This window comes from Scomber japonicus, chromosome 12 (assembly GCF_027409825.1).
Source record: "Scomber japonicus isolate fScoJap1 chromosome 12, fScoJap1.pri, whole genome shotgun sequence".
In the NCBI taxonomy this organism is placed as follows: domain Eukaryota; kingdom Metazoa; phylum Chordata; class Actinopteri; order Scombriformes; family Scombridae; genus Scomber; species Scomber japonicus.
Window position 1 is genome coordinate 9,724,890 of NC_070589.1, and position 27,733 is coordinate 9,752,622.

The 27,733-nt window shown below is 40.0% G+C and overlaps 2 protein-coding genes across 3 annotated transcripts in view; one reads left to right on the plus strand and one right to left on the minus strand.

Annotated features, from left to right (window-relative positions):
- Positions 1-11,610, plus strand: part of ctnnd2b (catenin (cadherin-associated protein), delta 2b) — a 131,941-nt gene extending 120,331 nt beyond the window's left edge. For both annotated transcript variants that reach the window (XM_053330349.1, XM_053330350.1), the window contains 6 exons: positions 1,957-2,218; positions 4,327-4,411; positions 4,616-4,742; positions 8,653-8,781; positions 9,350-9,426; positions 11,347-11,610. In XM_053330349.1, the coding sequence (XP_053186324.1) occupies positions 1,957-2,218; positions 4,327-4,411; positions 4,616-4,742; positions 8,653-8,781; positions 9,350-9,426; positions 11,347-11,610 (944 nt within the window). The remainder of the gene's footprint in view (positions 1-1,956; positions 2,219-4,326; positions 4,412-4,615; positions 4,743-8,652; positions 8,782-9,349; positions 9,427-11,346) is intronic.
- A 7,876-nt stretch (positions 11,611-19,486) lies between these two features.
- LOC128369332 (ankyrin repeat domain-containing protein 33B-like) lies at positions 19,487-27,328 on the minus strand. Its single transcript, XM_053330353.1, has 5 exons — positions 26,831-27,328; positions 23,271-23,400; positions 20,637-20,777; positions 20,291-20,454; positions 19,487-20,140 (listed from the first exon to the last, which is right to left on the minus strand). The coding sequence occupies exons 1-5, from the start codon at positions 27,326-27,328 to the stop codon at positions 19,487-19,489; spliced, it is 1,587 nt and encodes a 528-aa protein (XP_053186328.1).
- Positions 27,329-27,733: the final 405 nt, after the last annotated feature.

Below are 27,733 nucleotides of genomic sequence, written 5' to 3' on the forward strand. Positions count from 1 at the left end.
AAAGTAGCAGTTAAAATGTAATTTGCATGGAGATTCTTTGGTGTGTGGAAAGGCAGAGCGGCACTGAGTGTGCTTTTATGATATTTGTGTGTATTTACTAAGATATACGGATAGTTTCTTTTTTCAAGCAGATAGTAGTGTCGCTCCGGCTCGTCGTTTGATGCTTGATTTTCCTTCGGAGACAGAATGATGTCTGTGAACTGTGATGTGAACTCTGCTTTTCTGCTGGTCCCCATAGCAACAACCACATGCCTCCTTCCGCTTATTCTGTCTGATGCTTCAGGCTGTGAGCTAAGCTGTGTGTGTGTGTGTGTGTGTCTGTGTGTGTGTGTGTGTGTGTGTGTGTGTGTGTGTGTGTGTGTGTGTGTGTGTGTGTGTGTGTGTGTGCTGAATGCATCCATTCATGTGTTGTAATGTCATATATCACACTGCCACTGGGCATGCATGTATATTTTGATAGGACATATTGTCTGCCCTAAGTTGTGTTTCGTTAACACGATGAAATAGTGTTAGAGACACAGTATGTTGTGTAATTATATCCTTGGAGCTTTCAGCAGTAGATGTCAATACTGTCTGCACAGACTGATCCTCTGTGAGTCAACTTTATTGCTGCACTGTTACAAACTTGACTGAGAGCCTCATTTGCAGTGTTTGTATGTTTAATAATGTGAATATTGCCAATATCATGAGGATATGGCAGCAGCTAAATTAAGCTCTTTCCATGGTTCGATTATATATCACAACTTAATGTCATAAGCACATTTATTTGTGTGAATTTCTTTGATTATCTGAAGAGAATTGTGCTTTTTTTTCTGAAAATCAAAAAGTCATTAATAAAGTTGGTCTGGTTTTATCTCAGCTATAGTATTTACCATCATTCCAACTGTACACATTTTTCTTGACTTTTGTCTGTAAGTAAAGCTCATGTCCCATAGATAACTTATTTTATTCTGATTGGATAAAGCTGCTGTCAGAGGGAAACTTTATAACTTCATATTGTGTTTTGGACATACTAGGTTTCTGACATTGACCCTAATTATCAACATCCAGAGAATTGGTCAAGCCTTGGGTTGTATTTCTGTAGTGCCTGACAAAAAGCACTTTTTTTGTCTTTTTTTCTTCCCATTCATTGAGGGCCCCTTTCTGCTCAAAGGCTGGTGGGCACTTGCCCATATGGTAGATCCAGACATGATATCCCCACATACACATACATGCCGCCAAGCACACAGACTGTACTGTACATCACTGCAACTGCACAATTACAGTCACAATGTACCTAAAAATCATAATATCAGGCTATTATTATATTAAGCATTAGTTATTTTTTAATTATATATTAATCAAAAGAATGGAGTAGATGCTCTCTTGCCACAGCATTAAAACTCACATACTGTGAATATAAACTGTCAACGGGTCACCCTATCACCCTAGGGTGATGACCCAATCAGAATTAGGGGCAGAGGGCACAGCGGATACGACTGTCCGATGGCAATACTGACATGTCATGGGAAATGTATTCAGTCAGTTTTAAGCCACGTGCTCATGTCTCCATCATTGTCTGACAGCCCACCCAAACCAGGTTGTATTTTTATTTCAGACCTTCAGCTTTCTGATGGATTTTGAAGGTTAGATAAGGAAAAGAGGAGAGTACATAGTCTGGTTGGGTCTGTACTGAAATTATTATCGGATAAAATGTCTTACTTAGAAGCAAATACAGTATATGTTGAAATTAGCTGTTTTTGACTTTCTAGTTTTCAGCTTTATTGGCGTCAATGTGAAATTTAAGATGCTACCAAAAGCACAAGACATACAGACAATACTGATCCAAGTTAGCATAGTAACAGCTCAAAATGTCTTTTCCACCCTTTCTCCTCCTTTCCATCTCCAAACACTTTAACCTACATAACTCCACTCTTTCCCCACCCACTCTGTCACTTTTACCCTCTGCGCCCACAGGTAAGTACGCCATGAGGGACCTGGTGCACCGTTTGCCCGGTGGCAGCAACAACAACAACAGCAGCGGCGGAGGAGGAGGAGGAGGTGGAGGAAGCGCCAACAGCAGCAGCCTGATGGGGAAGACCATGTCAGACGACACCATCACCGCTATCTGCTGCGCGCTGCATGAGGTCATCACCAAGAACATGGAGAACACCAAGGCCCTGAGGGACGCCGGTGGCATCGAGAAGCTCATCGGCATCGCCCGCAGCAAAGGAGACAAGTAAGCCGAATGAGAACATGTTGTCACGTAGAACAGGTTGTATAAAAAAACACAGGTGCATCACTGTCTTGCCTTTTAGTTACAATCAAAAACACAACTTTGCATCATTGTTTCTGTGGATCCAGAATTTGAAATATTCAGTATTCAATTTACAACCACTAATTTTAAGCGCTGTTATTGGATCTTTTAAAAGGCAAATCACACCAAATAGAGACTCACAGTCACCACGTCGCAGACACTGCATTAAATACAATTTGTATTTAATTATATCCATATTTCCAAATGTTGATTGTCGGATATGCACTTCTGCATATTAATGTCTCACTGGCAGCCTGCTTTTCTGCATTTAGTTATTAGTTCATTAGCAAAGCAGATAGAAAACAGGTGGAGTGAGACACAAAGGCAGACAAATTCATCAGCCCAGAGGAAAAGTAGGTTGAATGACAAAAGGCTGCATGTGACAGTGGTGGAGAATGGGGAGGTGAAGCTGAAAGAGACTGCAGCAGGGACACAGGAGGAGGGAGAAAGAAAAAGGTGTAGAGAGGCTGTGCTTGTTTTCGAGCTATGAGTCAACAGTCAAAACAGCCAAGAAAAAATAAGGACCAAAGATTATTTGACCGTTCCTCTCTTATTCGCTGTCTACACAGCTTATTTACCTCCATTCCTACATTTCATTGCACTTTGCTTTGACAGTAGGAAAAGAAAAGAAATATGTGGAGAGTGAACTGTGTAAGGCTTATAGGGATTATTTTACCCAAATAACTAAAGACAAAACAGAGAGAGCACAGGGAGGGGGCGTGTCAGCACAGTCAGTCCAAAAAGTATGCCTAAGCCTCCTTAAGTGCTCTTGTGTTGAATTTAGACTGAATAAAAAGAACAATGATTTGGGTGTAGCAACCTTTTTGAACTACTTTGTAGAAGAAAATAAACTTCATTTTAATAATTTTGAGTTTATAGCTTCAATTAAATGGTATCCTGGTTTCGTTAGGCCTGTATCTGTCTTTCCATGATTAATACATCAAAATGATTATATATTTATATCAGTTATTCATAATATCAAGTTAACACATTTAAATATGTGACTTAAGGGTAGCTCAACATCACCTAATAGCATACATTTCACAAGTCAACAGCTGAGAAGGCAGCGACTCCTGCTAAATGCTAAGCTAGTTACCCTCAGCAGGAGGTTAACTTAACCTTAACTACTACCTTATTTAATTACTGGCATGTGTAATAACTAACTGTATTACTAAGTTCTTTCTCCATTTCATTACAATGCATATTTTCTCATTTGCAGATAACAGCCAGGGAAAATCAATCAGTAAACTCATTTTAGATTGAGCTGAGGCTAACTCTAGCACCAGCTAGCTAGCTTTCATATGATATAGCTCATTGTTGCTCTCTTGCTTTAGGTAAGTTAGCTTAGATTTAAAATCTGTTTTCACAGAAATTATACATTCTTATGGCCTAATATATTTTATATATTTTAAAACAAAAGGATTAGCTGGATTAGCTCAGCTGTGACTACATATTTAGCTACTGTGTTTGCCTCTGTCAAAGTTTGGTTCTTACTTTAATACAAAAGTTGTGTTTTTTTATTCAGTGCTCTGTAAAGAATCAAAGTCATTATTCAAAGCTGACATATGGAGGGTATAAATCCATAGATATTACAAATTTTCTCATTCTTCAAAGAGCATTTGCTTTGCATCAGTGCGAGGATAGGACATGCAATCACACCATCCAAAACAATAACATTTACAAAAATGGCTTCAAGGAACTCATTTTAATTTCCCAGGCACTGATAAGGGCATATGAGCCAATTAGACCCATAGCCATTCGTCAGCAGTGTCAAAACCTGGAGGATGCAGAATTAAATATTGGCCAATCAGTCAACCAGGCAATCATGCAATTTGGCCTGAGAACATTTGAAGTTTTCAGTTTTGTTGAGATAAAGATGGCATTGGCATAGTGCATCCTGGGTATTTTCTTCCTCAGGTTTCAGTAAGTTAATGCTTTTAGTGCTGGAACACCTCATACTAACACAAAATGCAACTAAGGACAGTCAAGCTTTATTCTGTGTGTGTTTCTCCTCCCTGCTGAATTCCTAGACATAGTCCTAAAGTGGTGAAAGCAGCATCTCAAGTCCTGAACAGCATGTGGCAGTACAGAGACCTCCGCAGCCTCTACAAAAAGGTAAAGTCTGAATGTCAAAGTGTCCTCAGGCTGTATAATCACAGGCCACGTCAGTCTTGTTGGCTTTTTTTCTTTTTACCTTACTGACAGACTGAAAACTGAGCAATTAGAAATGATAACATGTTTAAGACCTTTCTCTTCTTTTCTCCTCTCCTCTCCTCTCCTCTCCTCTCCTCTCCTCTCCTCTTCTCCTCTCCTCTCCAGGACGGCTATTCTCAGTACCATTTTGTCGGCTCTTCCTCCACGATAGAGAGAGACAGACAGCGACCTTATTCATCCTCTCGTACTCCCTCCATCTCACCCGTACGGACCTCGCCCAACAATCGATCAGGTGAGTACACCCCCACTCCACATACACACACACACACACACACACACACACACACACACACACACATGCACACATGCATCCACCTTCCCCCATCTTCCCTTTTGTCCTCTATCACTCTTTCCGTCAGTACAGTCCAGTCAAACAAACACTCGCTGAGGTCTGCTTTAACCTTCACACTACGGCAGTTTCCAACAAATTATACCGCTGTCAGGTGGGATCCTTGCACGGTGCCTCCTAAAGAGTCCGCCCTTGCATTGTTGAAATTAAGGTTTGACTAATACGAGCCGTCCAAGGCCTCAGTATGTCTGGACTGATGGTGATATCCTCTGCTGATCAGAGGTGGATAGTAACTGTGTACATTAACTCAACCACTGTATTTAAGTATAACTGGCACTTTTAACTTTTTCCATCCGTCCGTCCCATTGTTTCACGAATGCCTTTAGGGAATTTGATCAAATTTGGCACAGATGAAACGATTATTAGATATTTCACATTTGATCGGATATTGAATGGGTGACACTAATCGTGGGTGGCCACCTTGAAACCCGAAAGAGACAGATGCAGCCACGCATACAGGCTGGCAGGATGCATCATAGCCAGCAGCTTCTATCTGAAAGGCTGCTGATAATGATTTGAATATCAGAGGAAACACTTGTGAACCACATGGCACTGAATCAATAGCCAGTCCAGTCCAACATGGATAACCAGATCTAACTCATTATGTTTCCCACTGATCCCACTAACCACATGTTAATCTAGCATGTATTGTGTTTTTCCCCCCAGCTCTAGATGTCCATATTATCTAACACAATTTTCATATTTGTTCCAAGTGGTTCTTTGGGCGAGTAAGGCAGATACAGACAATTGAAAGTGCCAATCAGGGTTTACAATAGTGAATAGAGGGTAGGAAAGGCTCAAGTATAGTAAATACAGGTGCTGAGAGAGTGGCCTGCAGCCAGACAGAGGAAGAAAGAAGAAGAAGACAGAGGTAAAAGGCTGTGGTGATTGTATAGATCTTCTATGTAACAGCCACATGAAGCATCATCTACTGTCATAGTTACAACTTTGAGAATCAGAGTCAGCTTGGCTAAACATACACTTAATACCATTTCTTCAAAGTCTCCACTACAAGTATTATATGAGTCTGGGAAGACATGGATGTTAAGTGCAACTTGATGGGTTTGTGGAGGCATACAGCAGTGAGGTGGTACTTCTGGTTATATTTTTGTATGCAGGACTTATTTTCTTGGCAGGGTCTAAAAGCTTTTGAAAATGAAACAACAATGTTCAGAGAAACTAAACATAATTATAATAGACTAATCATAAAATACTTTTTTTTTTTTTTACATTTTGCATTTAGGAATGTGATCAAAATATTTAGTTAATCATTTCAGCTCCCTGCCTTCTTGTCATTCAGACATGCTGTAGGTCTATTTTACTAAAATTAGACAGAGGCAGTGCTGCTCTGATTATTACTTTGTCTGTATAAAGTTTCACCACTTTTTTCCAGTTAACTTTATAGATCCAACATGAGAAGAATCTACTCAGTAACATAACACATTTACAGTGTTTGTGGTGCACACAAGAACTGACAATCAAGACATAATTGTATTACAGTAGGCTACTCTTACCATTACATGCTTTTAATCCTCTCATCTCTTTTTACCTTACGTTGCTGTAGCCTTTATGTTAATCTGATGACATTCATGTCAGTCCTTTGCTGTGTGGGAAGGTTTACAGATTATCAGAAGATTCACTGAAACATGTAAGAGTAAAGCAACTCAAAATAAAGGACTTTTCAAGCATTTCATTAATACTTTAAATCCACTGTCAGGAGCAGGTAGAGGTGTCAGGAAATAACAGCTAATAGAAACCAGTTGGCCAGCTCATCACTCCTCAGTCTCATCATCAAGAGTGATGATGCCACAGGCCTGAGCTGCTTTTTAACACTTATCTACAAGCCAAGCTCTCAACATTATGTTAACAACCTCAGTTCCTCAGAAACACCTCCACCTGCTCCTGATTGTGGCTGCTGTCGTAACTTTGAATAAAAATGACTCATGAGACCAACATGTAAAATTTCCATCACATTTAGATAATAAGATGCAAGTCTAAAAGGTACTGTAGTATCATTTCTGCAACAAATATATTATCAGACAATCTGTATTGTTTTAATCATATCTTATGACACCGAATGACTGGTAGAGAAATGTATTGTTCTGTATCTGCTAACCAATGCATAATTCAAATCAATTTGAAATTACCATACATGAAAGCTTTAACTAGGTTTTGTGAGACAAAAAGAACCCCACCAGAACTGGATTTATGAGGCTGTCAACATTCAGCCGCAAAATGATAAATACTGTAGTTTGGGAGCTAATTTCCTACTTTTTGTTCTGTGTCTCTGTTTACAAGTGTGCAGGCAGTCACAGATGGTACATCAAGACATTTGTTTAATTTCGCTGCTGTGGAATTTTTTCACATACAAAAGAAATGGCTCCTTTGTGTGAACAAGCCTTAGTTTGTACATTCCCACAACAGTTGCTTTCAACAGACACGGGGTAAATGGCCTTGAAGTTGCCGATATCACAATAGACTGGTGATAGTAGCGGAGCATTAATGAGCATATGGATCAATGCTAACTGTGTTCTAATGTACAGAGGAGCAGAAAAGAGACAAAGAGACAGATGCAGCCACGCGTGCAGGCTGGCAGGCTACATCATAGCCAACAGCTTCTATCTGAAAGGCTGTTGATAATGATTTGAATATTAGAAGAAATGCTTGTGAACCATATGGCACTGAATCAATAGCCAGGTTTCCTCCAACATGGCTAACCAGATCTAACTCATTATCTTTCCCACTGATCCCACCAACCCCTCTCAGTCTAGCGTGTATTGTGTTTTTTCCCCCCAACTGTGGATGTGAATATTATCTATCGCAATTTTCAAATTTGTTCCTTGTACAAGCCGTTCTGTGGGTGAGTCTGAGAAAGATAAAAGTGCCAGTCAGAGTTGTCAATAGTGAATAGAGGGTAGGAAAGGCTCCTAGGGAGAGAGGAGTGTGAGAGAATTAGATGTACATCAAGGCTTGCAGCCAGACAGAGGAAGAAAGAAGAAGACAGAGGCTATAGTAAAGCAGAAATCAGTAGGAGGGACCACTCCAGGGTTAGGCCCGAATCCTTAGATGAAATGATCCAGAGTGGATAATGTACTTTTTTACGAGCACAAGTATCATGCGAGTAAAATGTGTCAATACCTGTTCTCATGATGAAGAAAAATCCTTATTGGGTAGCTGTGTCCTCATCGTTCCGTGATAGGCCAGCCACATACTGAACTCCTCCCCTATACAGAGCCTATACCAGGGTTCACTGGTGCTTTGCCACAATCTTGCTATAAACACAGCCTCTCTGTCCACATAGATTAACAGCTGACGACTCTCACTGCTTTATCACATATGCATTTTAAGCTTAAATTACCAACTCTCCGATATGGGATCCAGCCCACTTCTGTTTTAAGTCCCGCCCATCCCAATTACAGATACAGATAGGTTGAACAGATACAGATAAAGGTATACTTGCTCATCCCTACTATTTACCTTTTTGAAATTACACCCTGGTTAAAAAGATTAAGATTTGAGAAGAATGTGACAAACCCACAGAGTCACAATACAAACAGCTCTCTGTTTTTATTTCAAGTAGGGTGATGTTTAGATGAAATACTAGTATAGTAAAGATACATACAAAAAGAAACAATTTTCAAATCACTCTGGCCTTTCTGCTGTGAAAAGAGTGTAGTGTTAAAAGTTGTCATTCCAGCTGTAGTCTCCTTCTTGTGTGTCCAAAAGTGTGCGGATGATGGATTTGAAGGTTAAAGATATTCCCCTTGTGTGTTTTGTGTGTGTTTGTGTGTAGCGAGCGCTCCCGCGTCCCCCAGAGAGATGATGGCATTGAAGGAGAGGAAGGGAGACTACGAGTTGACTGGTAATGCCACTTACCATGGCAACAAAGGGGAACACACATCCCGAAAGGACACAATGACAGGTAGGAATTCCCTACTGTATGACGCAAAAACACACACACATTTCTACTCTGAAGCTCCCATAAAGCCGGGTGATTCCTGCTTACTTTATAGATTCAGGCAAATACCAAGTTAAACTGCGACGTGGTCCTACTGTACATGTTAAGTTCTAGAGAAAGTCAATTATGAAATTCTACGATTTCTTAGTTAAAACCATACCGATGAATGGACAGCATTAATCACGATATTTCACTGGATGATTTAAATATCTGACCTGATGGTGGTGCCAAAGGATTAAGGTTAAGGATCTCCAAACTCAGGAGTATTCATCCTCTGGGAATCATGAATGTCTGAACAAAACTTCAATCGATCTAGCAGTTGTTGAGATGTTACAGTCTGGATCAAAGTGACGGACCAACCTACTGACTGCCAACACCATACATAGAACCACAACACTAACATAGATAAAAAAAGTTGACATTACTGCTGACCACCTGACAACCACTAACCACTTATCCACACTCTTCTGTATGTGTTTACAGTAATATCCAAGTAAATGATTGAAAGTCTTAATCTTCACTGTCTTTACAGGTCAAATCTCTGGTGGGTCTTCAACACTACACAGAGGAGCATATGTGTCACCTACTGATGACCTGAAGTATAATCAGGTACCACAAGTCCTTTTCTATATTAAAAATCTCCATATTTATATTACGTATACATGTGTAACCAACCTCGTTATTGAGGTGCGTTTACCACTTTTTCTACTATCTGTTATTTACACAAGCTACCAATTAACAAAAGAAAGCAATAGTCATGGAACACAACAAAGAGAGATGTAAACAGAGGGAGAAAATAAGAACACCAAAGGCAGGTTAATGATTATATTTCAACGTAGAGGTTTTAGGTGTCCCAGGTTCTCTAAGGGAAAAACATCTCACCCACAACACTCAATATCTTATAGAAGAAGTTTCTTTCAGTCTCTTGCCCTCTCTGTCTGCGGCAATGTCTTCTTACCTCTCTATGACTCATCTCACCTTAAAGAGAAGGAACTGCTGTATAGTAAGTCATAGATGAAGACGTACTATCACAACAAACGTGTAAGCTTCTATATAAATTGTATAGAAATGTAATAGTTGTACTATAAGGTGAAACTACTATCACGTCTACAAAGGTTGCCTTAAACACACACATTTATAGAGGCCTGTTTTAGTATTATTGGAGTGCTGCAGTGAATTTCTCTCAGGGTCTGACCTTCAGTTCTACACTGCTGCCAGTAAAAGACTTTCATATTACCTATCACACCATTTGGCATCGATGTTAGAGGCTGCCTGGATCTCAAAACCTGCGACTTGGCAGTTTCACTGCAATTTAAGCCACAGCACTGATGGGCATTTCACCCCTGATAAATCAAATCCATTTTGTGTTTAATTACTAGTTTACAAGCTACCTAAACATACTGTCAGCCAGCCATCCTGTTGTAAACCCTAACATATTCAGCTACAGACACTTAAACTGTGTTACAGCCACCAATAGTTAGAAAAAAAATATATATTGTCGAACATTTGCTTTTATTAAAAAAATAGCACCATACTGACCTACACCAAAATAATTACTGCTGATTCAGGCTTGTTTTTACACCTATCATTTCTCAGAGAAAAGGAGTCAATGTTACAAATAGCACAAACGTCATACATGCTAATGTTAGAAATACAGACAAATATTATTGTCATCTAACATGAACAAGCCTCCATGCTCTCAATAACCATTCTGTCTGTTGATAGTCTGGGACTCACATAGTTCATTACTTACTAAAAGTAAGCTAATTTGTAGAGTGTAGTAGAGTTTTGCTACATGGTATGAACCCAACAAGTGTGAACAAAGTATCGTGTTTTGGGTTGGATTCAGCTCTTGTCATTTTCAAATAAAACTTTTTAAGGAGTCCTCTTCTCTCTGACCGTGACCAATCATCAGCATCCATGTGTGTCCTTTGTTCCAAGCAGAGACACAAAGCCCAGTAGGTAAACTGAAATAGAGACAGCAGCTAATGCCTGTCATTAACCCGCCAAGCTAATGGTCAGTTATGGAGGACATAAAACAAAAATACAGCGTTGGGTTTTGGTTCTGCCTCAGGTCTAAAATTTGGCGGTTGTACCCAGGTTCACTTTGGCAAGGTCTTAACAAGGGTTCAGGTCTCTGTTTTAGAGTCATAAAACTGTTGTGTAGGTTAATGTTATTACATCTGCTAGCTTCCTTTTAGTGGAAGCTGATAGATGTCTATCAGACTGTGGCATGTAGAAAAAAAACATTTATTTCTGAAAATGTAAGTTAACAATTTTCCCTCAATTTACAGTATTTCTAAATGTCAGAACCACAACCACGTTTATTCCCAAGTAGGTTTGCACATAAAAGGAATTTATTGGATCTATTTCTATGAATCTTTTGCTGGTATTTTTCTTTTATTAAGTGGTGAGTTCATAACATGGATGCACATCAAATCGACATTTCCGTAACGACAGTGCTTTGAAATAGCCATCATAATCATAATCATCATCTTGCCTCGTTAATGATCTTTGCTCCTTTCACAGGTCTCTTCTCAAGGCTTGCCTTCAGAACCCTACCCTCCTTTCCAAAACCCTCCCCCGCCCGACAGCGTCAACTTCGAGGACCAGGCTTTCTACGAGAACCAGGTTCACCCGGGAGGACGCCCCCCGCAGGGTGACCTCAACATGCACCTGCAGGGCCTCAAATCCACCGGCAACTATGTAGACTTCTACTCAGCCTCGCGGCCCTACAGTGAGCTCAACTATGAGACCAGTCACTATCCAGCCTCACCAGATTCCTGGGTCTAAGGGGAGAAGCGGGTGGAGGAAGAGGAGGAGGAGGAGAGGGAGAAGGGGGAGAGGAAGGATGAATGAAAAGAGGACGGTAAAGGGGATACTTTATAAGGTGGAGAAAAGAATATGAAAGGACACAGTTTCCCTCCCTTCTCATCCTCCCCTGTAGTTCCTGAGTAGCATCATAGGTAGCAGGACAAAGGAGGGGAAGATGGAGTGAAAGAAAGGAGGCAGGACACCACACTTCTTTCAAGAGACATTTGAGGGAGGAGGGAGAGGGGACAAAGGAGGACCGGAGGGGAGCAGAAGAGCAGCCATGCATGTGCATGCACACCACCAACAGAACCAACGGACACATTTTCTTTCTGTGTTTAGTTTGTGATCAACAACTCCAGACAGAAAGCTAAAGACCTCCTGCACCTTAAGGCCTCTGGATACAGAATGTGAGAGAGATAGACATGATGAAAGAGTGAGAATGAAAAGGAAAAGCGTGATAGAAAGAGTGGGAAATACTGTATATTGGGATGGAGAAGGACAATGAAAGAGGAGAATGGATCAGTGGACTTGAGGATGGAAGGTTTTCAGATGGCGAACGGGACGTGTCAGAGATGACCGGGAGAAACCTGTAAATATGTGCTATAGTAACATGGACTGTAGTAATGTGAAGCACAAGAAGCAGAGCTGTAGGACATGTAGGACGTCTGTCACACAAACATTTGTTTCTCTCTATGGCTTCAGCGTGATGTATCCTCCTCTGGGCAAAGAATGCTTCTGGACTCTGTCATTTGTAACAGGTTATTTCTTTTTTCTTTTTTGTGTTTCTACTTTTTTAATTCTCGATTCTGGTTGTATAGTATTTGATGTACACTGTACATTTACGGAGATGCATTGTGTACTGTACATAGCACTATTTTCTGTGTCATGTCAGGCCTTCGCCATGGTCCACCTCACTTCCTCACTAACTATCCCAGTACACACCTGAGACACACAATGTCTGCACTCAGACTTTCAAAACTCAAATCACAGCTACAAACAGATTTCAACACGTGAAACATTCGATAATAATTGAGTATTGAAGCATCATTCTTGTGGGTCACGGTGCTCCTTCTACTGCCCTATAGATAGTTTTCACAGAACAGTCTGCCAAAGTGACTAAATTAAGGCTGAAAGAGCAGCAGATGCCTTTTCTGTGACAAAAATCTCTTTTTGGGGCTAGCTCTGGCTATCTTTCCACATTAACACCACAAAACCCCTTTTTGTTCCCATGAGCCCTTTCTTCTAGTGCTCATTGTGTATATAACCGTGCCAAACAAGGGTTACATCTCCTTAGCTGATGAGGGCGGGGGGGGTGGGTGGGTGCAAATGTTCGGGGGCGAAAAAGGGTCCAAGTTTAGCTGAAGCTTGGATTTCAGCTGAACATCACTGCGGTTGTAACGACGCCAGTTTGTAAATGCTTTGGTTTTTCTAAACTGTGTTTTACTGGGATGAAAACTGTCTAACTGCTCCAGGACTGGGGAGAAAACAAAAAAAACAAGAAAAAAAAAAAAAGCAAACCGTGGAGGGACTGTGACCGGGCGGAGCCTCGCTTCCTCCAAAGTTGTACAAAATTAGTTGATTTCTGTGTTGTAAAATAATCAATGTTTGAAGTACAAAAAAAAAACAAAAAAAACTTTTCTGAGAGATGGGTGGCAATTCTAACTTCATGGTAGACAAAACTGTTAATAGAGTATGGATATATATTATATAAATATAAATATATACTTTTTATGTGCAGATGTGGATGTCACTTATAGCAGCAACATTATGGAAAAAAAACAGCTACATGTAGGAATTTTGTTCACATTTTTATTTTCTGGTCAACACACTAAATTGTCAACTTTGTGTAGTAATGTTGTTGCTATGTGGAGTAGAGTAGACCAGGGCCCAGGGATCCACGTTGTCACTGAAGCAGTCAGGAAAGAAAAAAAGGTGCTACATCTGCGAGAAGTATTTCCAATATGTCTGTACTGTAACTGTGCACAAAATGTTTGTCACCCCCTGCATCGATAACAAAGTATTGATTATCAGACATGAGTTCTGATCAGGTCACAGGTGACTGTTTGAAAAATAAGAGAACAATCACAAATTTGATTGATCCCATAAAAGAAGTGTGTTCCCTGTGCATGAAACCCCAGTCTGATGAATTGGTCTCATTATGCTAAATAACAAAAGCTGCACACATGAATGCATGATTATTTTGTCGTCAGTCAATCTGAAACTTAATGTGTTTTTAAATTTATTTTTATCTTCTGTTTTTTTTTAAGTAAGAAAGACTAAATTGTAAACTGTGACAACAGACCCTGGTTCTCCCTACCCACTGCTGTTTAGAAGTCCTAGAGGTCATCTTCCGATGCTTGATGCTCATAATGCAAACTGTCCCCACGAAAAACACTGGATGAAAAACAGACGTACTGTATTTGTTAGTGAGCATCTGGAAACTGACAACGTTATGTATGTCCTTGTGATCCTTAGGCAGAAAACCTGACTATAAGACCTGTATGGAGATATAACGTTGGTAACCTTTTTGTTGCTAGACCAAACGTGTTTTAAAAAGAGAATTGTGAATCTTTCTATTGCCTCAAACAGATTGCAACTGCTCCAAAAAATATAAACGGACCATCGAAGAACTTCTGAATTTGGGAGTTGTTTGTTCTGTTTCCAAAAGTGTTCTTTGAGTGTGTGTTTGAGTGTGTTACAAGAGATGTTTTGACCATTAATTAGGATTATACCTTTTTACCATGTTCTTAAAGCCATACCCTTCCTAACCATGCTTTCCTGTTATTCAATACAAGATGCATATTCACTAACTGGAAACCAGACTGTAAAGATGTAGCATGGTATGTCGTCAACTGTTGGTTTGAAGCCCAGAGTTGCTGCTTATCATCGGCACCATTGTTTCCATTTGGAGCCTGGACCTTCCAAATAAGGAGTGTGGATGTTGCCTTTCAGACTCTGGAACTATGCCCTTGAACCCACGCTAATGCTACAGTAGCTGCAGGTAACAGGAAAGTTATCGTAATCAAGTAACATTAAAATTAGCAATATATTGCAACAATAGTCTGACTCAGTGTGAGCCCTGGAGCCAGGGAGAGCAGCAGATGAGCCACAAGCCAATCACAGCTGTCAATCAACCCCCACACAGCAGACATCAAAGCTACTATAAGTCTTCAAATCTTATTAACAGAGCATTCATTTCCAAAATGACCACCAACAAACCTATTAGAGGGCCTGAATTTAGAGATTGACACTGTTATGACCAAAAAAAAGGTGCATTTAGTATTTCTAGAGAGAAGTTGACACTTTAAATGGGAGTCAGTTAGACATCTAGCAGCTGTTAGTGGTATTGCACTTGGAGGTACTTCTGCATTGGCTTTAGCCTCAAGCCGTGGTAGTGGCTAATTCCTTCAAACTAGCCAGAGACAACTAATCAATCACACCAAAGATGATGTTGAGTGTTTATAGTTATGTGGTGATATAGTTTGTCAGGGGGACCATTTTCAAACCTCCACTTGGTGATGCATCCAAGGATGCTCTAACATCTGGCAACTAATGGTCATTTGCCAGAAAGCAGTGCAGTGATTTGTTGTTGGAAAATTGTACTCATAAGAAATATAAGCAGAGAAAAAAAGTAATGAATATGTATTTATTACATTAGAAAAGTTAATATGCAGCAGCTGACTCTCAAAACTCAGATCAAGACCACTTGAGTCGAACATAAACCCAAATGCTAACAAAGCCAAAATCAACTTCTAATAGGGCTGAGACCAGGTCTGGACTGCAGTCAATACACAAAACGAGTGCCCCGTCATTATTTTTACTGCTGTTAATAGTCAGCTGTGATACTTAGTAGTCTGTAGGATCTAAGTTTTAAATGTGATAGGAATACTGTGCCTAAATGTATGAAGTATGATATCTTTACAGACACTTTTGGATAAAGCTACACTTCAAAACACAAGTGGGTGTTATATGGCAAATACACACTGTGGAAAATAAGCATTACTTGCTTTTGTAAATGGCTTTTACATCTCTATACAGAACTGACAGCTGCCTGGCAACAAAGCAGCCACCCCAGTCTGCTATGAGCCAACTGGTCTTGTTTGCAAGACTGTAATCGGTAAGACCACTACCCAAGACAAACATGTCTGAGTGAAAACACCATATAACACAAAACAAAAACTAAAGGGTTAGAGTTAAGTTTGATTTGAACACATAAGTCATTGTTAACTGCTTTATATATGCAAATGGCCCTCATCTCCCACACATGGAAACTCTGGATAATGCATTTTGTCATTAAGCAGCTGAGAACAGCTTTCCAGTACATCACAGGAGACAGACTGGACCATTTTCAAATATAGTTTCAGGCCACTCATGAAATAATCTCCACTTCTAGGCTCTGTGTGTGTTTGTATGAGTGTGAGTGTTACCCTTTCATGTTTGCAGATAAATGCTTGCACCTATAATACCAATCAAAAGTTTGGACACACCTTTTTTGGGAAGGTGGGTCCAAACTTTTGCCTGGTGCTATACCTGTGAGCACAAGTGTACCTTAATGCTATGTGCAACTGCACTATATTAACATTTAAAGGGTCATGGGTGCTCTCTAGTGGTCATTAGAGAAAGTGCACAACAGGTCAGGGTGGCGGCCATTTTAGTCTGTTAGGCCTGTTCTGCATGGCATGCTGCAGATTGAATCACCACGCCACAGGCACAGATTGTTATCTTTGAGAGCTCAGGGTTTGGTTGTGTCTTTTTCCATTACACATGCACTGTTGGAGCACAGAACAAAGCCCAGTGAGACGTCATCCGCTGCTACAGAAATGAGTGGAGGGCTACACACTGCGTCCTTTTCCTTATCTCAGGTACACCACAAACACTTTTTGCAGGACACCTACGGTTAAGAACAGCATGAGTAGATAAATAGTGGCTCAAGCTTTCTGCTAGTATACTGTATTTGTCAAGACAAAGTTTGGAAACTAAGTTCCCAAGTATAATTAATGGGTCCAACAATCTGTCCATGGTATTCACAATGGTAATACACAAAACACCCTGCACAGTTTTACCTATACTTCTACTATTCTTCCTATAAGCACATTCAAATGGTTCAAGTCATCCAGAAGAAAAAAATTTGGTATTTAGAAAATTCCTGCTGAACACACATTTCAGTTTGCTGGCAAAAGTTTTTAACTGCTGTGCTGAATTAGTTATAAATAATAAGTGACTACTTCTCATAATAACAGCATTATTGTGGAAAGACTGCTTCAGTAATATTAAAGTGATTTTTCAGTTGTGCAGCATCATTGCAGCCTAGAGTTATTTAGATAAACTTTGTGTGAGTTGTGGGAAAAAAAGGAGAGAGACACAATTAGAGGCTTTATGCAAAAATGTCCTTGTACAATTTCTCGTTGAACAACATTACAAAGATAGGCATGAAACTGACTTTAATTTACTGTTCAAAATCCCTATTGAAAATATCAGTATTTCTTAGATATATATCACTGGAAAATTGTACTTTTTTATACATAATTACAGTAAAAGTAAAAAAGAGACCTGTTGACACACAGGTGTGTATATAATGATATTTCTATGAGAACTGGAGGATAGACTGATGTATCTGCCAGACTATTAACAGTTTCAATCTAATGAATGTGGCATTATTGATGATTTGGTGTCCCGTTGTTTGCATTGTTGCTTCCAGTCATTCATTTAGTTAGTAAAAGTACAGTTTGTTGAACTGTTTTGAAGTTCATGAATCATGAATGAGACATTGGTGCTTTTGAATCCCAATCCAGTGTTGTATCTCCACCCTGTCAACATCCAAGTACCAAATATGTTCAGATGCTCAGTAGCTGAAGAAATTAACAATTCAACAAATCAATCATATTTTGTCTTGTCTTCAGTTTTTGGCAGAAATCCATGAAGGTTGGCCTTATGACTCCAGTACACTGTGGTCCAGACCAGTTTAGTCCAGCCCTTAGACAAATAGTTCTACAGTATATAAGAGTACAGAGTTCATTTGTCACTTTGGCATTGCATAGTTTACTAGCATTTTACTGAAGTCTGAAAAGTGTCATGACAGATTAAATATTAAAGGCGCATTTGTCCTGCCTCACAGCAAAATATGACCGCAATAAATCAAAATGATTTACAGCCCCACTTGCAATATAATTTATTTATATGAATTTCTAGTGGGCACTAATTAGCTTAGCATCAGGCATCAACGGGCGTAACTGAAGGGAACCTGAAGGGAGGGCTGTACCAGAGACAAACTGTGTTGCAATTCCACTGGTTCCCACGTATTTAAAGTGCCATATTTTATATTTGTATATTATTTTTGTAGCAATATATTCAATATATTTTGTAAAAAAAGCTTTACCACTACCTTTTCAGTGCGAAATCAAAATATGCATCACGTCACACAGGAAGAGCTAATAGTGGTCCTCCGACTGTCGTCTGTACGCACAAAGCAAGAACTGCATACTCCAAATCAACAAGTCAGTACAGTACTAAGCTGTTTATTTCCGGCTCTGCCTTTCCAATTCTCCACAAAGCCTTTTACAAAGCCTGTGTGAGCTGGCTCCTTAGCTCAACTGTCAAATACTGTTCATAAGCTCTTCCCTTCCATGCTAATACCTGTTGTACTATGCATCATTGTAAAATGGCTTCTTGGTCTCCTCCTGTGTTACTCAGTGATTCTTTCCAGTTTGCAATCTGCCGTAGCAGCCGGCCACAAGTCTTCATTTGGCCATGTCAGAGCTCTTCTCTCCAACTGCTGAAATCCTTCCAACCGGCTCTCAACACCCATTTCTGCCCTCATGATTTTCCTCCAGCAAATGCTGCCATCATATTTCACTTTGTTCAACCTTTTACCTAATCTGTCCTTTACTCATTATTCTGAATATTACCTACTCTGTTTGAACCTTTCCTCTTTTTTCTTTTTCTCTCATCTACTCCTGTTTTTCCAGCGATGGCCTTTTTCAAGGGTTCAGTATGTTTGAAACAAACTAGGTCAAAAATATTTATAACTTTCGCTAATTGGTGCACTTAAAGCTGCCCTGTGAAGTTTTCTTGTAAGCCCCCAAAAAATATGCTAACATTCAGTGTTTTTGTATGGTGTGTCCTTGAGGCCTAACAAACATGTTGAATGCCTTTTCTTCCTGACTAAGAAATATTGTTACATGGTGCTACTAGTGGTCAAAACTTCCACAGGGTACCTTTTAAAGGTGAGGCTTTTGCATATATTTGTAGTGTAACCACATTTAATCATATTCATATTTATTCAATAGTTTGGTAATGTTCCAAAGTTGGATTTCTAAAGTTGGAATACCAATTCAATTGAGTATTAACAGACCCTAATAGATGTCAACAGTCTGCATCCATTATAGACTATATCAAGCCCTTTAGACCAGGGTTTCCCAACCTTCTTGATCATCATGGTTAACTTTGTTTGAAGCATACTGAAGCCCAGACACTGTCTTCATTTGTTGTTTTACAACTTCATTGAATGTACCAACAAAACAAACTGCTGACATGGAAAAAACATCTGTCAGCAGGAATTACAAAAACTATATGTGGAACTGAGCTTCAGTAGTTTCCACACTGCATCACAAATTCAAGTAGGAACAAGGCAACAAATCAAATATGACTGCAATCTCAGCAAACACATATTAGTAGTTATTTTCACATTAATAGAGTCACTTCTTCAGGTTCATTTTTCCAGTGCTGCAACACTGTGCTGTAAGATCCATGTGAGGGTTTTTCAACATGACACACTCAACCTCTTAGAAGCTGCAGCTAGTCATGCTTTGCTTTGTCAGATAATGTGAGCACAGTACTCCTCTTTTTCCCTTTTCCCTCATCTCCTCCTTTTCAGTAACAGTCTCTTCCTCTCCTCCTCTTTCTTTCTCTCTATTCTCTTCATCTTGTAATCCCACTTGGGGATCTGGAGCTGGTTGTAGTCACAGTTTCTTCTGAGTTTTTCCGGTTTGTAGCTGGGAGCTGGGGCCTTGCAGAGCCTCACCTTGGGCACCATGATGCCTGGCCGCACACTGCTCCTCCTCAGCATATGGAGCGGCAGGAGACTTGCTCGTCTTATGGCCACCGTGGACACTGCAGCCATGTCGCTCAGCAGCTGAGGCTGAAGGCTGGCCCTCCGATCCCTCGTCTTGGGGATGAGGAGGACCCGTGAGTTCTGGAAAAATTTCTTGTAGTTGTTCAGTCTATCTGGGCCCATACGCTTGAGCTCAGCCACCCGTTGCCTCCTCAGGATCTCCTGCACCGCGTAGCGCCGTTTTCCGACGCAGGGTGGGCTGCCTGGGCTCACCGTCCGGCAAACAGGGGCAATAAGCGGACTGCTAATACTGGTAGTGACCCGCACCATATGGTCGAGAACACCATCATCCACAGGATTTACCTTGTTATGGATGTAAAACCTATAAGAGCAACAGGAAAAGAAGTTGATCAACCGCCTCCAATAGGGCTTTGGCTCTTGGGCCTGGGCCACCAGCTCCTGCAGAAGAGCCAAAACAAAAGTTAAACTGTTGAGCAGTCAACTTTTAAAAGAGGAAATTTTCAATCCTTGTAATAAATTTCCCGCAGGAAAATTAACATTATGTTATATGGCATGATGAATTGTGCAAGTCACAGTCAATTTATTAACCTCCAGCATGGGCCACTCCAGGGAGAAGGTGTCACAGAACTGCTCAGCACAGGGCCTCGATATCACTTGATGCATCATGTTGGCCGTCTCATATCGACCAGTAAAGAGAGCCCACTCTCTGGGTGTCATGTTGCGGCTGTTGCTCCGTGCCTGCACATCACCTCCTGGAAACAAAGATTCATGGGAGTGATCTACTTTACATTTGTATATGCATTTAATACATCAACAAAATTCACACATCTAATACATGTAGTTCCCACTTGCTTGTACAATAGACAGACAGTATATGCGTATTTCAACCGGGTGTTAAGTAGTTTTAAGTGGGGAATGTTTCTCTGTATTTTACCAGCCAGCATGAGAGATCGGACACATTCCATCCGGCCTTGCATTGCAGCCTTCATCAAAGCTGTGAAACCATGACAGTTCCTCCTCTCAATGTCCAGCCCAGGGAAGTAGTTGAGCAGGTAGTTAGAGATGTACACATGACCTGTAGACCATATAAAACACAGACATGTTACACACAAGTTTAATTTAGGTCAAGTGGCAAATCCTGTTTAGATTAACTACACTGACGCATCGATTGAAAGACTGCATCATCATCAATCAAACTTAACTTCCTCAACCATATTTCCCATTTGTCCCACTTTTTAAAGGTACATGTAACCCCCACAGTCTTATTTAAGAAAAAAATCAATATTAAAGTCTAGTCACCTTTCTACATTCAGTCTCACTGCTACAAAATAAAAGCCCCAGAGAAACATGTTGTAGGTAAGGGCCTCAGTATGCATCAATCAAACGTGCTTATTGGATTCATTAAACAACATCTGAACCCTTGTTGGGTAAGTCCAACAGTTTTAGTAACTTTACGAATCCAACAATCTGACCAGCAATCGAGTATAATACCATGAAAACTTTTTATTGTGGACATCTGAAACAGGTATTAACACTCTCTCCTCTAGACCTATTCAGACAACAGGTCGTACATACTAGTTAATTTGAAGCATACTGAACCCTTTTGTATCTATGTGAGTATACAGCATACAAAGGCTGGTATACTAGTGAGTACATTTTAAATTCGTACTCTCAAATTAGCGTTTGTAGGTTGTTGCAGCAAGTTTGCAGTCTGTTTTTGTATTGAGGTTTTGCAGAAAACCTGAATGAATTCCCTTATATTAATATTGTTACAGTAGGTCACCACATTCACTCTATTTGCCATTGTCCCCTTGACACTTACTTACTGTCCAGTCATCAGTCAGGCCCACATATACCACTGCAAGTAATTTACCTGTTGCTGATGGTCAAACTACATTTTTTTTTTATCATTCAGCTCGGCTTCTTAGATGTTTTCAACCTGACTTCCTAACTGTGTAAATCCAGTATAAATCCTTAGTCTGATTTTCTAAAATTCCTTCAAGTGATGAGCACAATACTGAGTTTTTATGCAGAACATGAATCCACTAAGGAGACACAGCTAGAAACAGAAGTGGAGTTGAATGGAAGGCTGAGTATGATGGTTAATACTGGAAGCTAATCCGTGTTTATTCCCAACTCATGTCTAGACACTTTTTTATGTTAGTGAGGGGTTTTCAGGTGAGTTTTTCTGCTCATATATTCGAGGACTCTGCTGTAGAGGACTCACAGTCTCGGTCACCTGTTTCCCTGAGGTGTTGCAGAGTACTTTGTCATGAAAGGAGATCAATACTCCTTTTAATGAAGCAGAAAATGAAGAGTAGTCTGCAGCTATTCATCACAGACCACAGTGAGCCATTCATCATCGTTAGCAGATGAGATGTGGCTGCATCACTATGAAATTACTTGTGATAGTACTACTTAATGCCAGTAAATAACACTGACTCTTGCCATTGGAATCACCAGACCTCATAATATTCTCTTTACTTTTAATTTGGGCCAATTTTGAAAGTCTCTGATTCATTTTCCCACTATAAAACTTCTTCCACTCTAAATAATGTATCAAAAGAAAAGAATCATAAAAGTATGCAAGATAACATGCCTCACTGAGAGATCTTATAGAAGAAAGTCTCTAAATGGACACAGAAATTGTGGAACAGATGTGATGTATTTCTTGTGATCATTTTAGATGTGTTTTATGTATCTTAAGTGATAAATATCTGATAACTGGTTGTGTAACTGTTGGATTTTAGTGGATACTTTTGAAGAATGCTAAATGGGTCTCTTTCAGTGTTGTAAATGGTGGAGAAAAAATAAGGAACACCTAAGTGACACCTCTACAGAATCTTGTTGTAAAAGACTATAACTCTTAAGTGAGCACTTTCACAGAAACTTGCAAAAGATGGTTCCATTACCTTTGAGTGGATTTGCAATTTTACTGTTACAGAAAGAAAGCAGGCACAGCAAGAAGCGCCAGTGGTGGAAAAATAGTGTAGAAAAATGATGTGAAAACATGATGTAAATATGGAATTTCTGTTTGTATTCATTTGAGTGTGTGCTACTGTCTCCTCACTTCCTGATCACGAAACTTTGGAACTTCGGAAAATCACAGGTGTAAGTAATTAAATGAATGACGGCTGATGACTCACCGTCACACTGTCATGACTTAATGGGACACTTGAATAGAACAGAACCATCGTTAATGTTATTAGTAACACCTGTGCTTTTCAGAATATCCTCTGTATTAAGGTCAATGGCACTTGGAATTGATCCTTTTTTCTTGAGATTCTTTTGACCTGGCTGCTTTAAAAAAACACCTCTTCAGGTGACCTGAGCATATGGAATTGGGTGACAATTAGGAAACATGTCTATTAGTGAGGTAGGATTGTTCATGTCTTGTTTTACTTTTGAGATTGAGTTGACATTAGCCACTATAACCTTCCAGACACAAGTCCAAATAGGGCTGTAGCAGCAAAACTTACCTAGTCTCACCTTAAAAGCTTGATTCTGTATCAGAGAGAAGTTCTAATACATGCAGCATTTTAATTATGTGTTAATAGCGTGTGTTTACCTGCTTGTGCTGCAGTAATAAGAGCGGTGTTGCCCTCGTTGTCCTGCCAGTTGACGTCAATGTAAGGGCACTGAGCGAGGGCGATGACCACGTCCACGTAGCCATGGTAGCACGCCACAATCAGGCCAGACTGAAACCCAGAAACAACAGTGAGTTTCTTTCTCCTTCTTTCTTTGTCTGTGATTGATTTTGGCTCTTAAAAACACTAAAATGGTTTCTCTGGGCTACAGTGAAACTTTTTTTTATGGAGCTGTATTTCCTCACAGGAGAAATCCATTGCAGTGTTTCTCATAAAAAGAAATAATGCTCATCAGTCATCCTGCCTATGAGGAGAGTATAAGGCTGCTTTTGACAGTGTCTAACAGGCAGACAGTGAGTCTGTAATGGACAGTTAACCCAGGCTAATCATGGCTTTCCAGCTGGACAGTGGTCAATTGCCAAGCACTTAACAAATGCTGCTGGCTGATTTGCTCATATTTAAAAGTATAATAGCTATTAAATCACAGTCAGTGTTATGGTTAGTGGTAAATTATTATCCAATCAAAACAATAACTAAGGGTTGAATTTTCAAGCTTTTGGAACAGTTAGAACACTGAAAATGTGAGTGGTATTTGACAATTAGGGCAAAATTAAGGTCGTAGAACATCCCTTAGCACCTGAAAACCTGAGGACGTAAACAAAACTAAACTGGGCATCATTGGATTAAAGTTGAAGCCAACCTGAAGCGCAATTGGTCTCATGCCAACGTTGCTCAAAGGAATTAGTCCAATAAGACAAATAAATAATGAAAGCAGTGTAACAGTCATACAGTTTATAGGCAAGACCAAACTTTGACCATATTATCTAAACCATTTTAGCTTGAAGTGAGTCCTCCTTTAGGATCCTTCCATGTCATAGAAAAACACTGGACTAAAACTCTGACCCCATTTACACCTGGTATAAGCATTATAATCTCATCCTCACTTGCTAAACACCCTTCCTGTGATTGGCAAGGCCACTGTTCCAATCCTCAGCTAAAAATCAATTCTACTCTGCCTCTGGACACCATTGTTCCAAAAGAAAAACAGATCAAAGTTGTGAATGTACCATTTAAGACCTGATTTTTAAAAACAAAGCTTACAGTAAATGAAAAATTAGTTAAAGAAAGTAAATCAGAACTGAGTTCCATCCATTAAAATCTCAAAGATGTTGAAAGAGCACTCCACCAACATACCTCTGCACTCCTATAACATTGAACAGTTTTATAAAAAAACCCAAAACATTTAAATCAGTTTATCCGAACCAGAGATATCTACACTTTTATACCAAGCAAGTGACTTCACCTACAGCCATTTATCAGAGTCTGCACAGTTCCCTTTTAAGATTAACTAAATCTTTCATGAACTGACATGTTAAAAGGAACATCCTGAAATCCTCATGGGTGCCTCCCTTCACAAGGCACAGCCTGTGTTTCTGTTAACTCAGTACCAATTAGTGATTAACTGACTTACTTCTGTTACAGTGAGTGAAAAGTGCTAATATATCTCCTCCTGTAAGGCCTGTAGAAAGGCTTCACAAACATACTTTGTGTCTCCAGCTGTGATACCAGTTTGCAGTTTCCTATAATTTTCTATAGCCTGCCCTGTCAGAATGAGATATGTAATAAATTATAACTTCCCAATTATAAACAGACTAATCTTGTCTACAGCCGCCACACTGCATCCTGAACTGTTGCGTAGTCTTTAATAGCTGTATGTACAGGGCTGTACAGCCACAGAGCTGAATGACCAATTCAATATTTTAATGGACATGATGAATTCATGAATTCAAAATTAGTTCCAAAGTTGTCTCCAGACTTACAAATATGAGACACAGCCATTGCCATAACTAAGATGATTGAGAGCATTCCCTGCATGTTACAAATCAGCTAAACAACAAACAACAAAGTGCTGGAGAAACTAGCTATAAATTAAACTTAGTCTTGCACAAAGATAAATTCTGTTGGTATGTTGGGAGAGCATCATTTTGTATTTGAAACCATTTAAGGTTGCTGATAATAAAGCCATTGTTGGGCTCAGTCTCCCAATGCTTATTTCCATGGCAGCAAAGCTATGTCAGCACAATTATATGTGTACCAACAGACACCAACAGGTTACTGTCATAGTCCAGGAAGAAGCTTCTCTGTCTGACCCATAGCTCTATTAGCATACATTATCTCTTACCCTAGTACTCAGGGCAATGTCTTAGCGAGGTCTTTAAGAGCTGAGCCCTGATGACAAGCTATACCGTTTACACTCCCCATCTGTCACTTGAGACTTAACCAACTGCTCTGATGCCCCCCCTCTTGACCCTCATTGGCTCGCTGATGTTCAGGAGCCGCAGCAGGCTCAGACCAGAACACAATACCTGATATGACTGCTGGTGAGTTCACTTGGGGTCCAAGTCCTTAATGTCTTTTATAGCGCCATAATATCACATACCAGTTATTGGATTCAAAGTGATCGATTATGGGACTGTAAGTATCATGACCACAGACACTTTTTAAGACATTCTACACTGACTAGAATGAGATTTTCTTTTTTACAATCACAAAATCGCAACAGATGATGAGTTCTGAGTGAACTATCAAAGGTATTGGTAGTGACAGTAACAATGGAAAATTCAAAAGGCTAAAAATGGCACTGAGTGTCAATTCAATGTAGTGGCCTTCAATGTAGCTCCCATTCCAAGGTACTATATCATAATGGTTAAGTAATGTTTTCCCAGGTCTTAAAAGAGCTACCTACTGCTCAACTCCAGGCCTCCAGTGACTGTATAAGGGTTTTTCAAACAGAAACGTACGTTCTAGAGAATTCCCATTTCAAATAGATTGTCTCATTTATCACGAGCTAACCAAGATGTCACCATATGTCCATCTATATGGCATTCCACATGATGATCAGTACTGGTTGTATGGTAGTACTGATGCTGCAAATGCAATTATTGGCTTTTTACCCTTTAACTAGTAATGCTTTCAAAATATATGAACACAGTTTAAGGGACCACTGTGACATTGTTACAATGTTTGTTTACTCATTACAGCTGATTTTTCTGTAATCTATGCTGCTGTGTTTCAATGTTTCCTATACTTCGAGCAGCCATGGGCTTCCATTCATCTCCATACAATATGAAAATCAATTGACTACATAACTTTGGAGAACATGTTATGAAGAGATAACATTCACTCCAGTTTATTATAGTTGTGAAGAAATGCACAGAAGAGTCAATAGAAACAAGAGTCTGCTAATTGATTTTCATAGCATGTGGACATAATTGGAAATCATTGGCTGCCTGTGAAGTTGTTGAATTAAATAAAAAAGCTGTGCGGCATTATATGGAAAAACTGCTATGATCCCTTAAGATCTAATATTCACCTGTTTTAACTTTTATGAGCAAACTATAAAAGACTTGGGATTCTTAGGTTCATTCTTAGGTTGGCACTGTGAAAGTTTAAAAGAAACAACCCCTGAAACTACCTCCTGATCTTATCATTACATCAAAATTAAACATTTCATCAAAACTTGCAGAATCCAGACACCTACTCTTCTGTTTCTATCTGTCTCCCTCACTTCCTCCTCAGTCACTCCTTGTCTGATCATAATCTTGACAATTATGGCGTTGTTATTGCAGCAGGCATTGAAGAAGGAGATGGGCTCGGGGGTTTCAGGGCTTGGTGAGCGGTACATTTGAAACACGATGGAATTGTCGTGGGGATAGAATGAATCGTCTGAGGCAATGCTCCGTGTATCGGAGCGATCTGGCAGGGCATCAAAGTCCAGCTCCTCAAACTCCTGGTATACATCATCGTCATCATCGTCCCAGTAATTTTGCTTGAAGTCACGTGCAGAGTCATCGTCATTGTCCTCTCCTGACGCCTCCCACTCATCGCCACCTTCATCAATCTCGATGATGGACCCGAAAGGTGTTTCCGGAGCCACTTTATTGTTCTTAAACTCAATCTCGCCCAGACCCGGTCCATTAGCCACTCCATTCCGTTGAAGTTTTGCGCCTTCGCTTTGCTCCTCTGTTATTAACACCATTTAACCCCTCCCTCCCCCCACTCACGTCTTTGAATTACTGTGGGGTGCCAGGACACCTCTAGGAGGACCTAGGGTTTATGTCCACCAGCCCACCGCAATATGGTGTCTCATCCTACCTCACACAGGATTGAATTCTGCCAGCCGTATGACCTTTTTCTGTTTACGTCTCTGTCAGGTTTCCCAATAGACAAGGGTCACCAGAGGTTACAGGGGAGGCATGAGATCATTGCATCTGCTGCTGACCCTCTGTCATTGTTACATCAATCTTCTCAGGTAGCCATGAAGGTTACAAATTCCCAGAACTCCAGAAGAAGTTATCATCAAGAGAGGTATGATCCGTCATATGCCTCATCTGAGGTACTAACTCCGGACTGGTGAAGTGACCAAAGAGAGACAATAAAAATG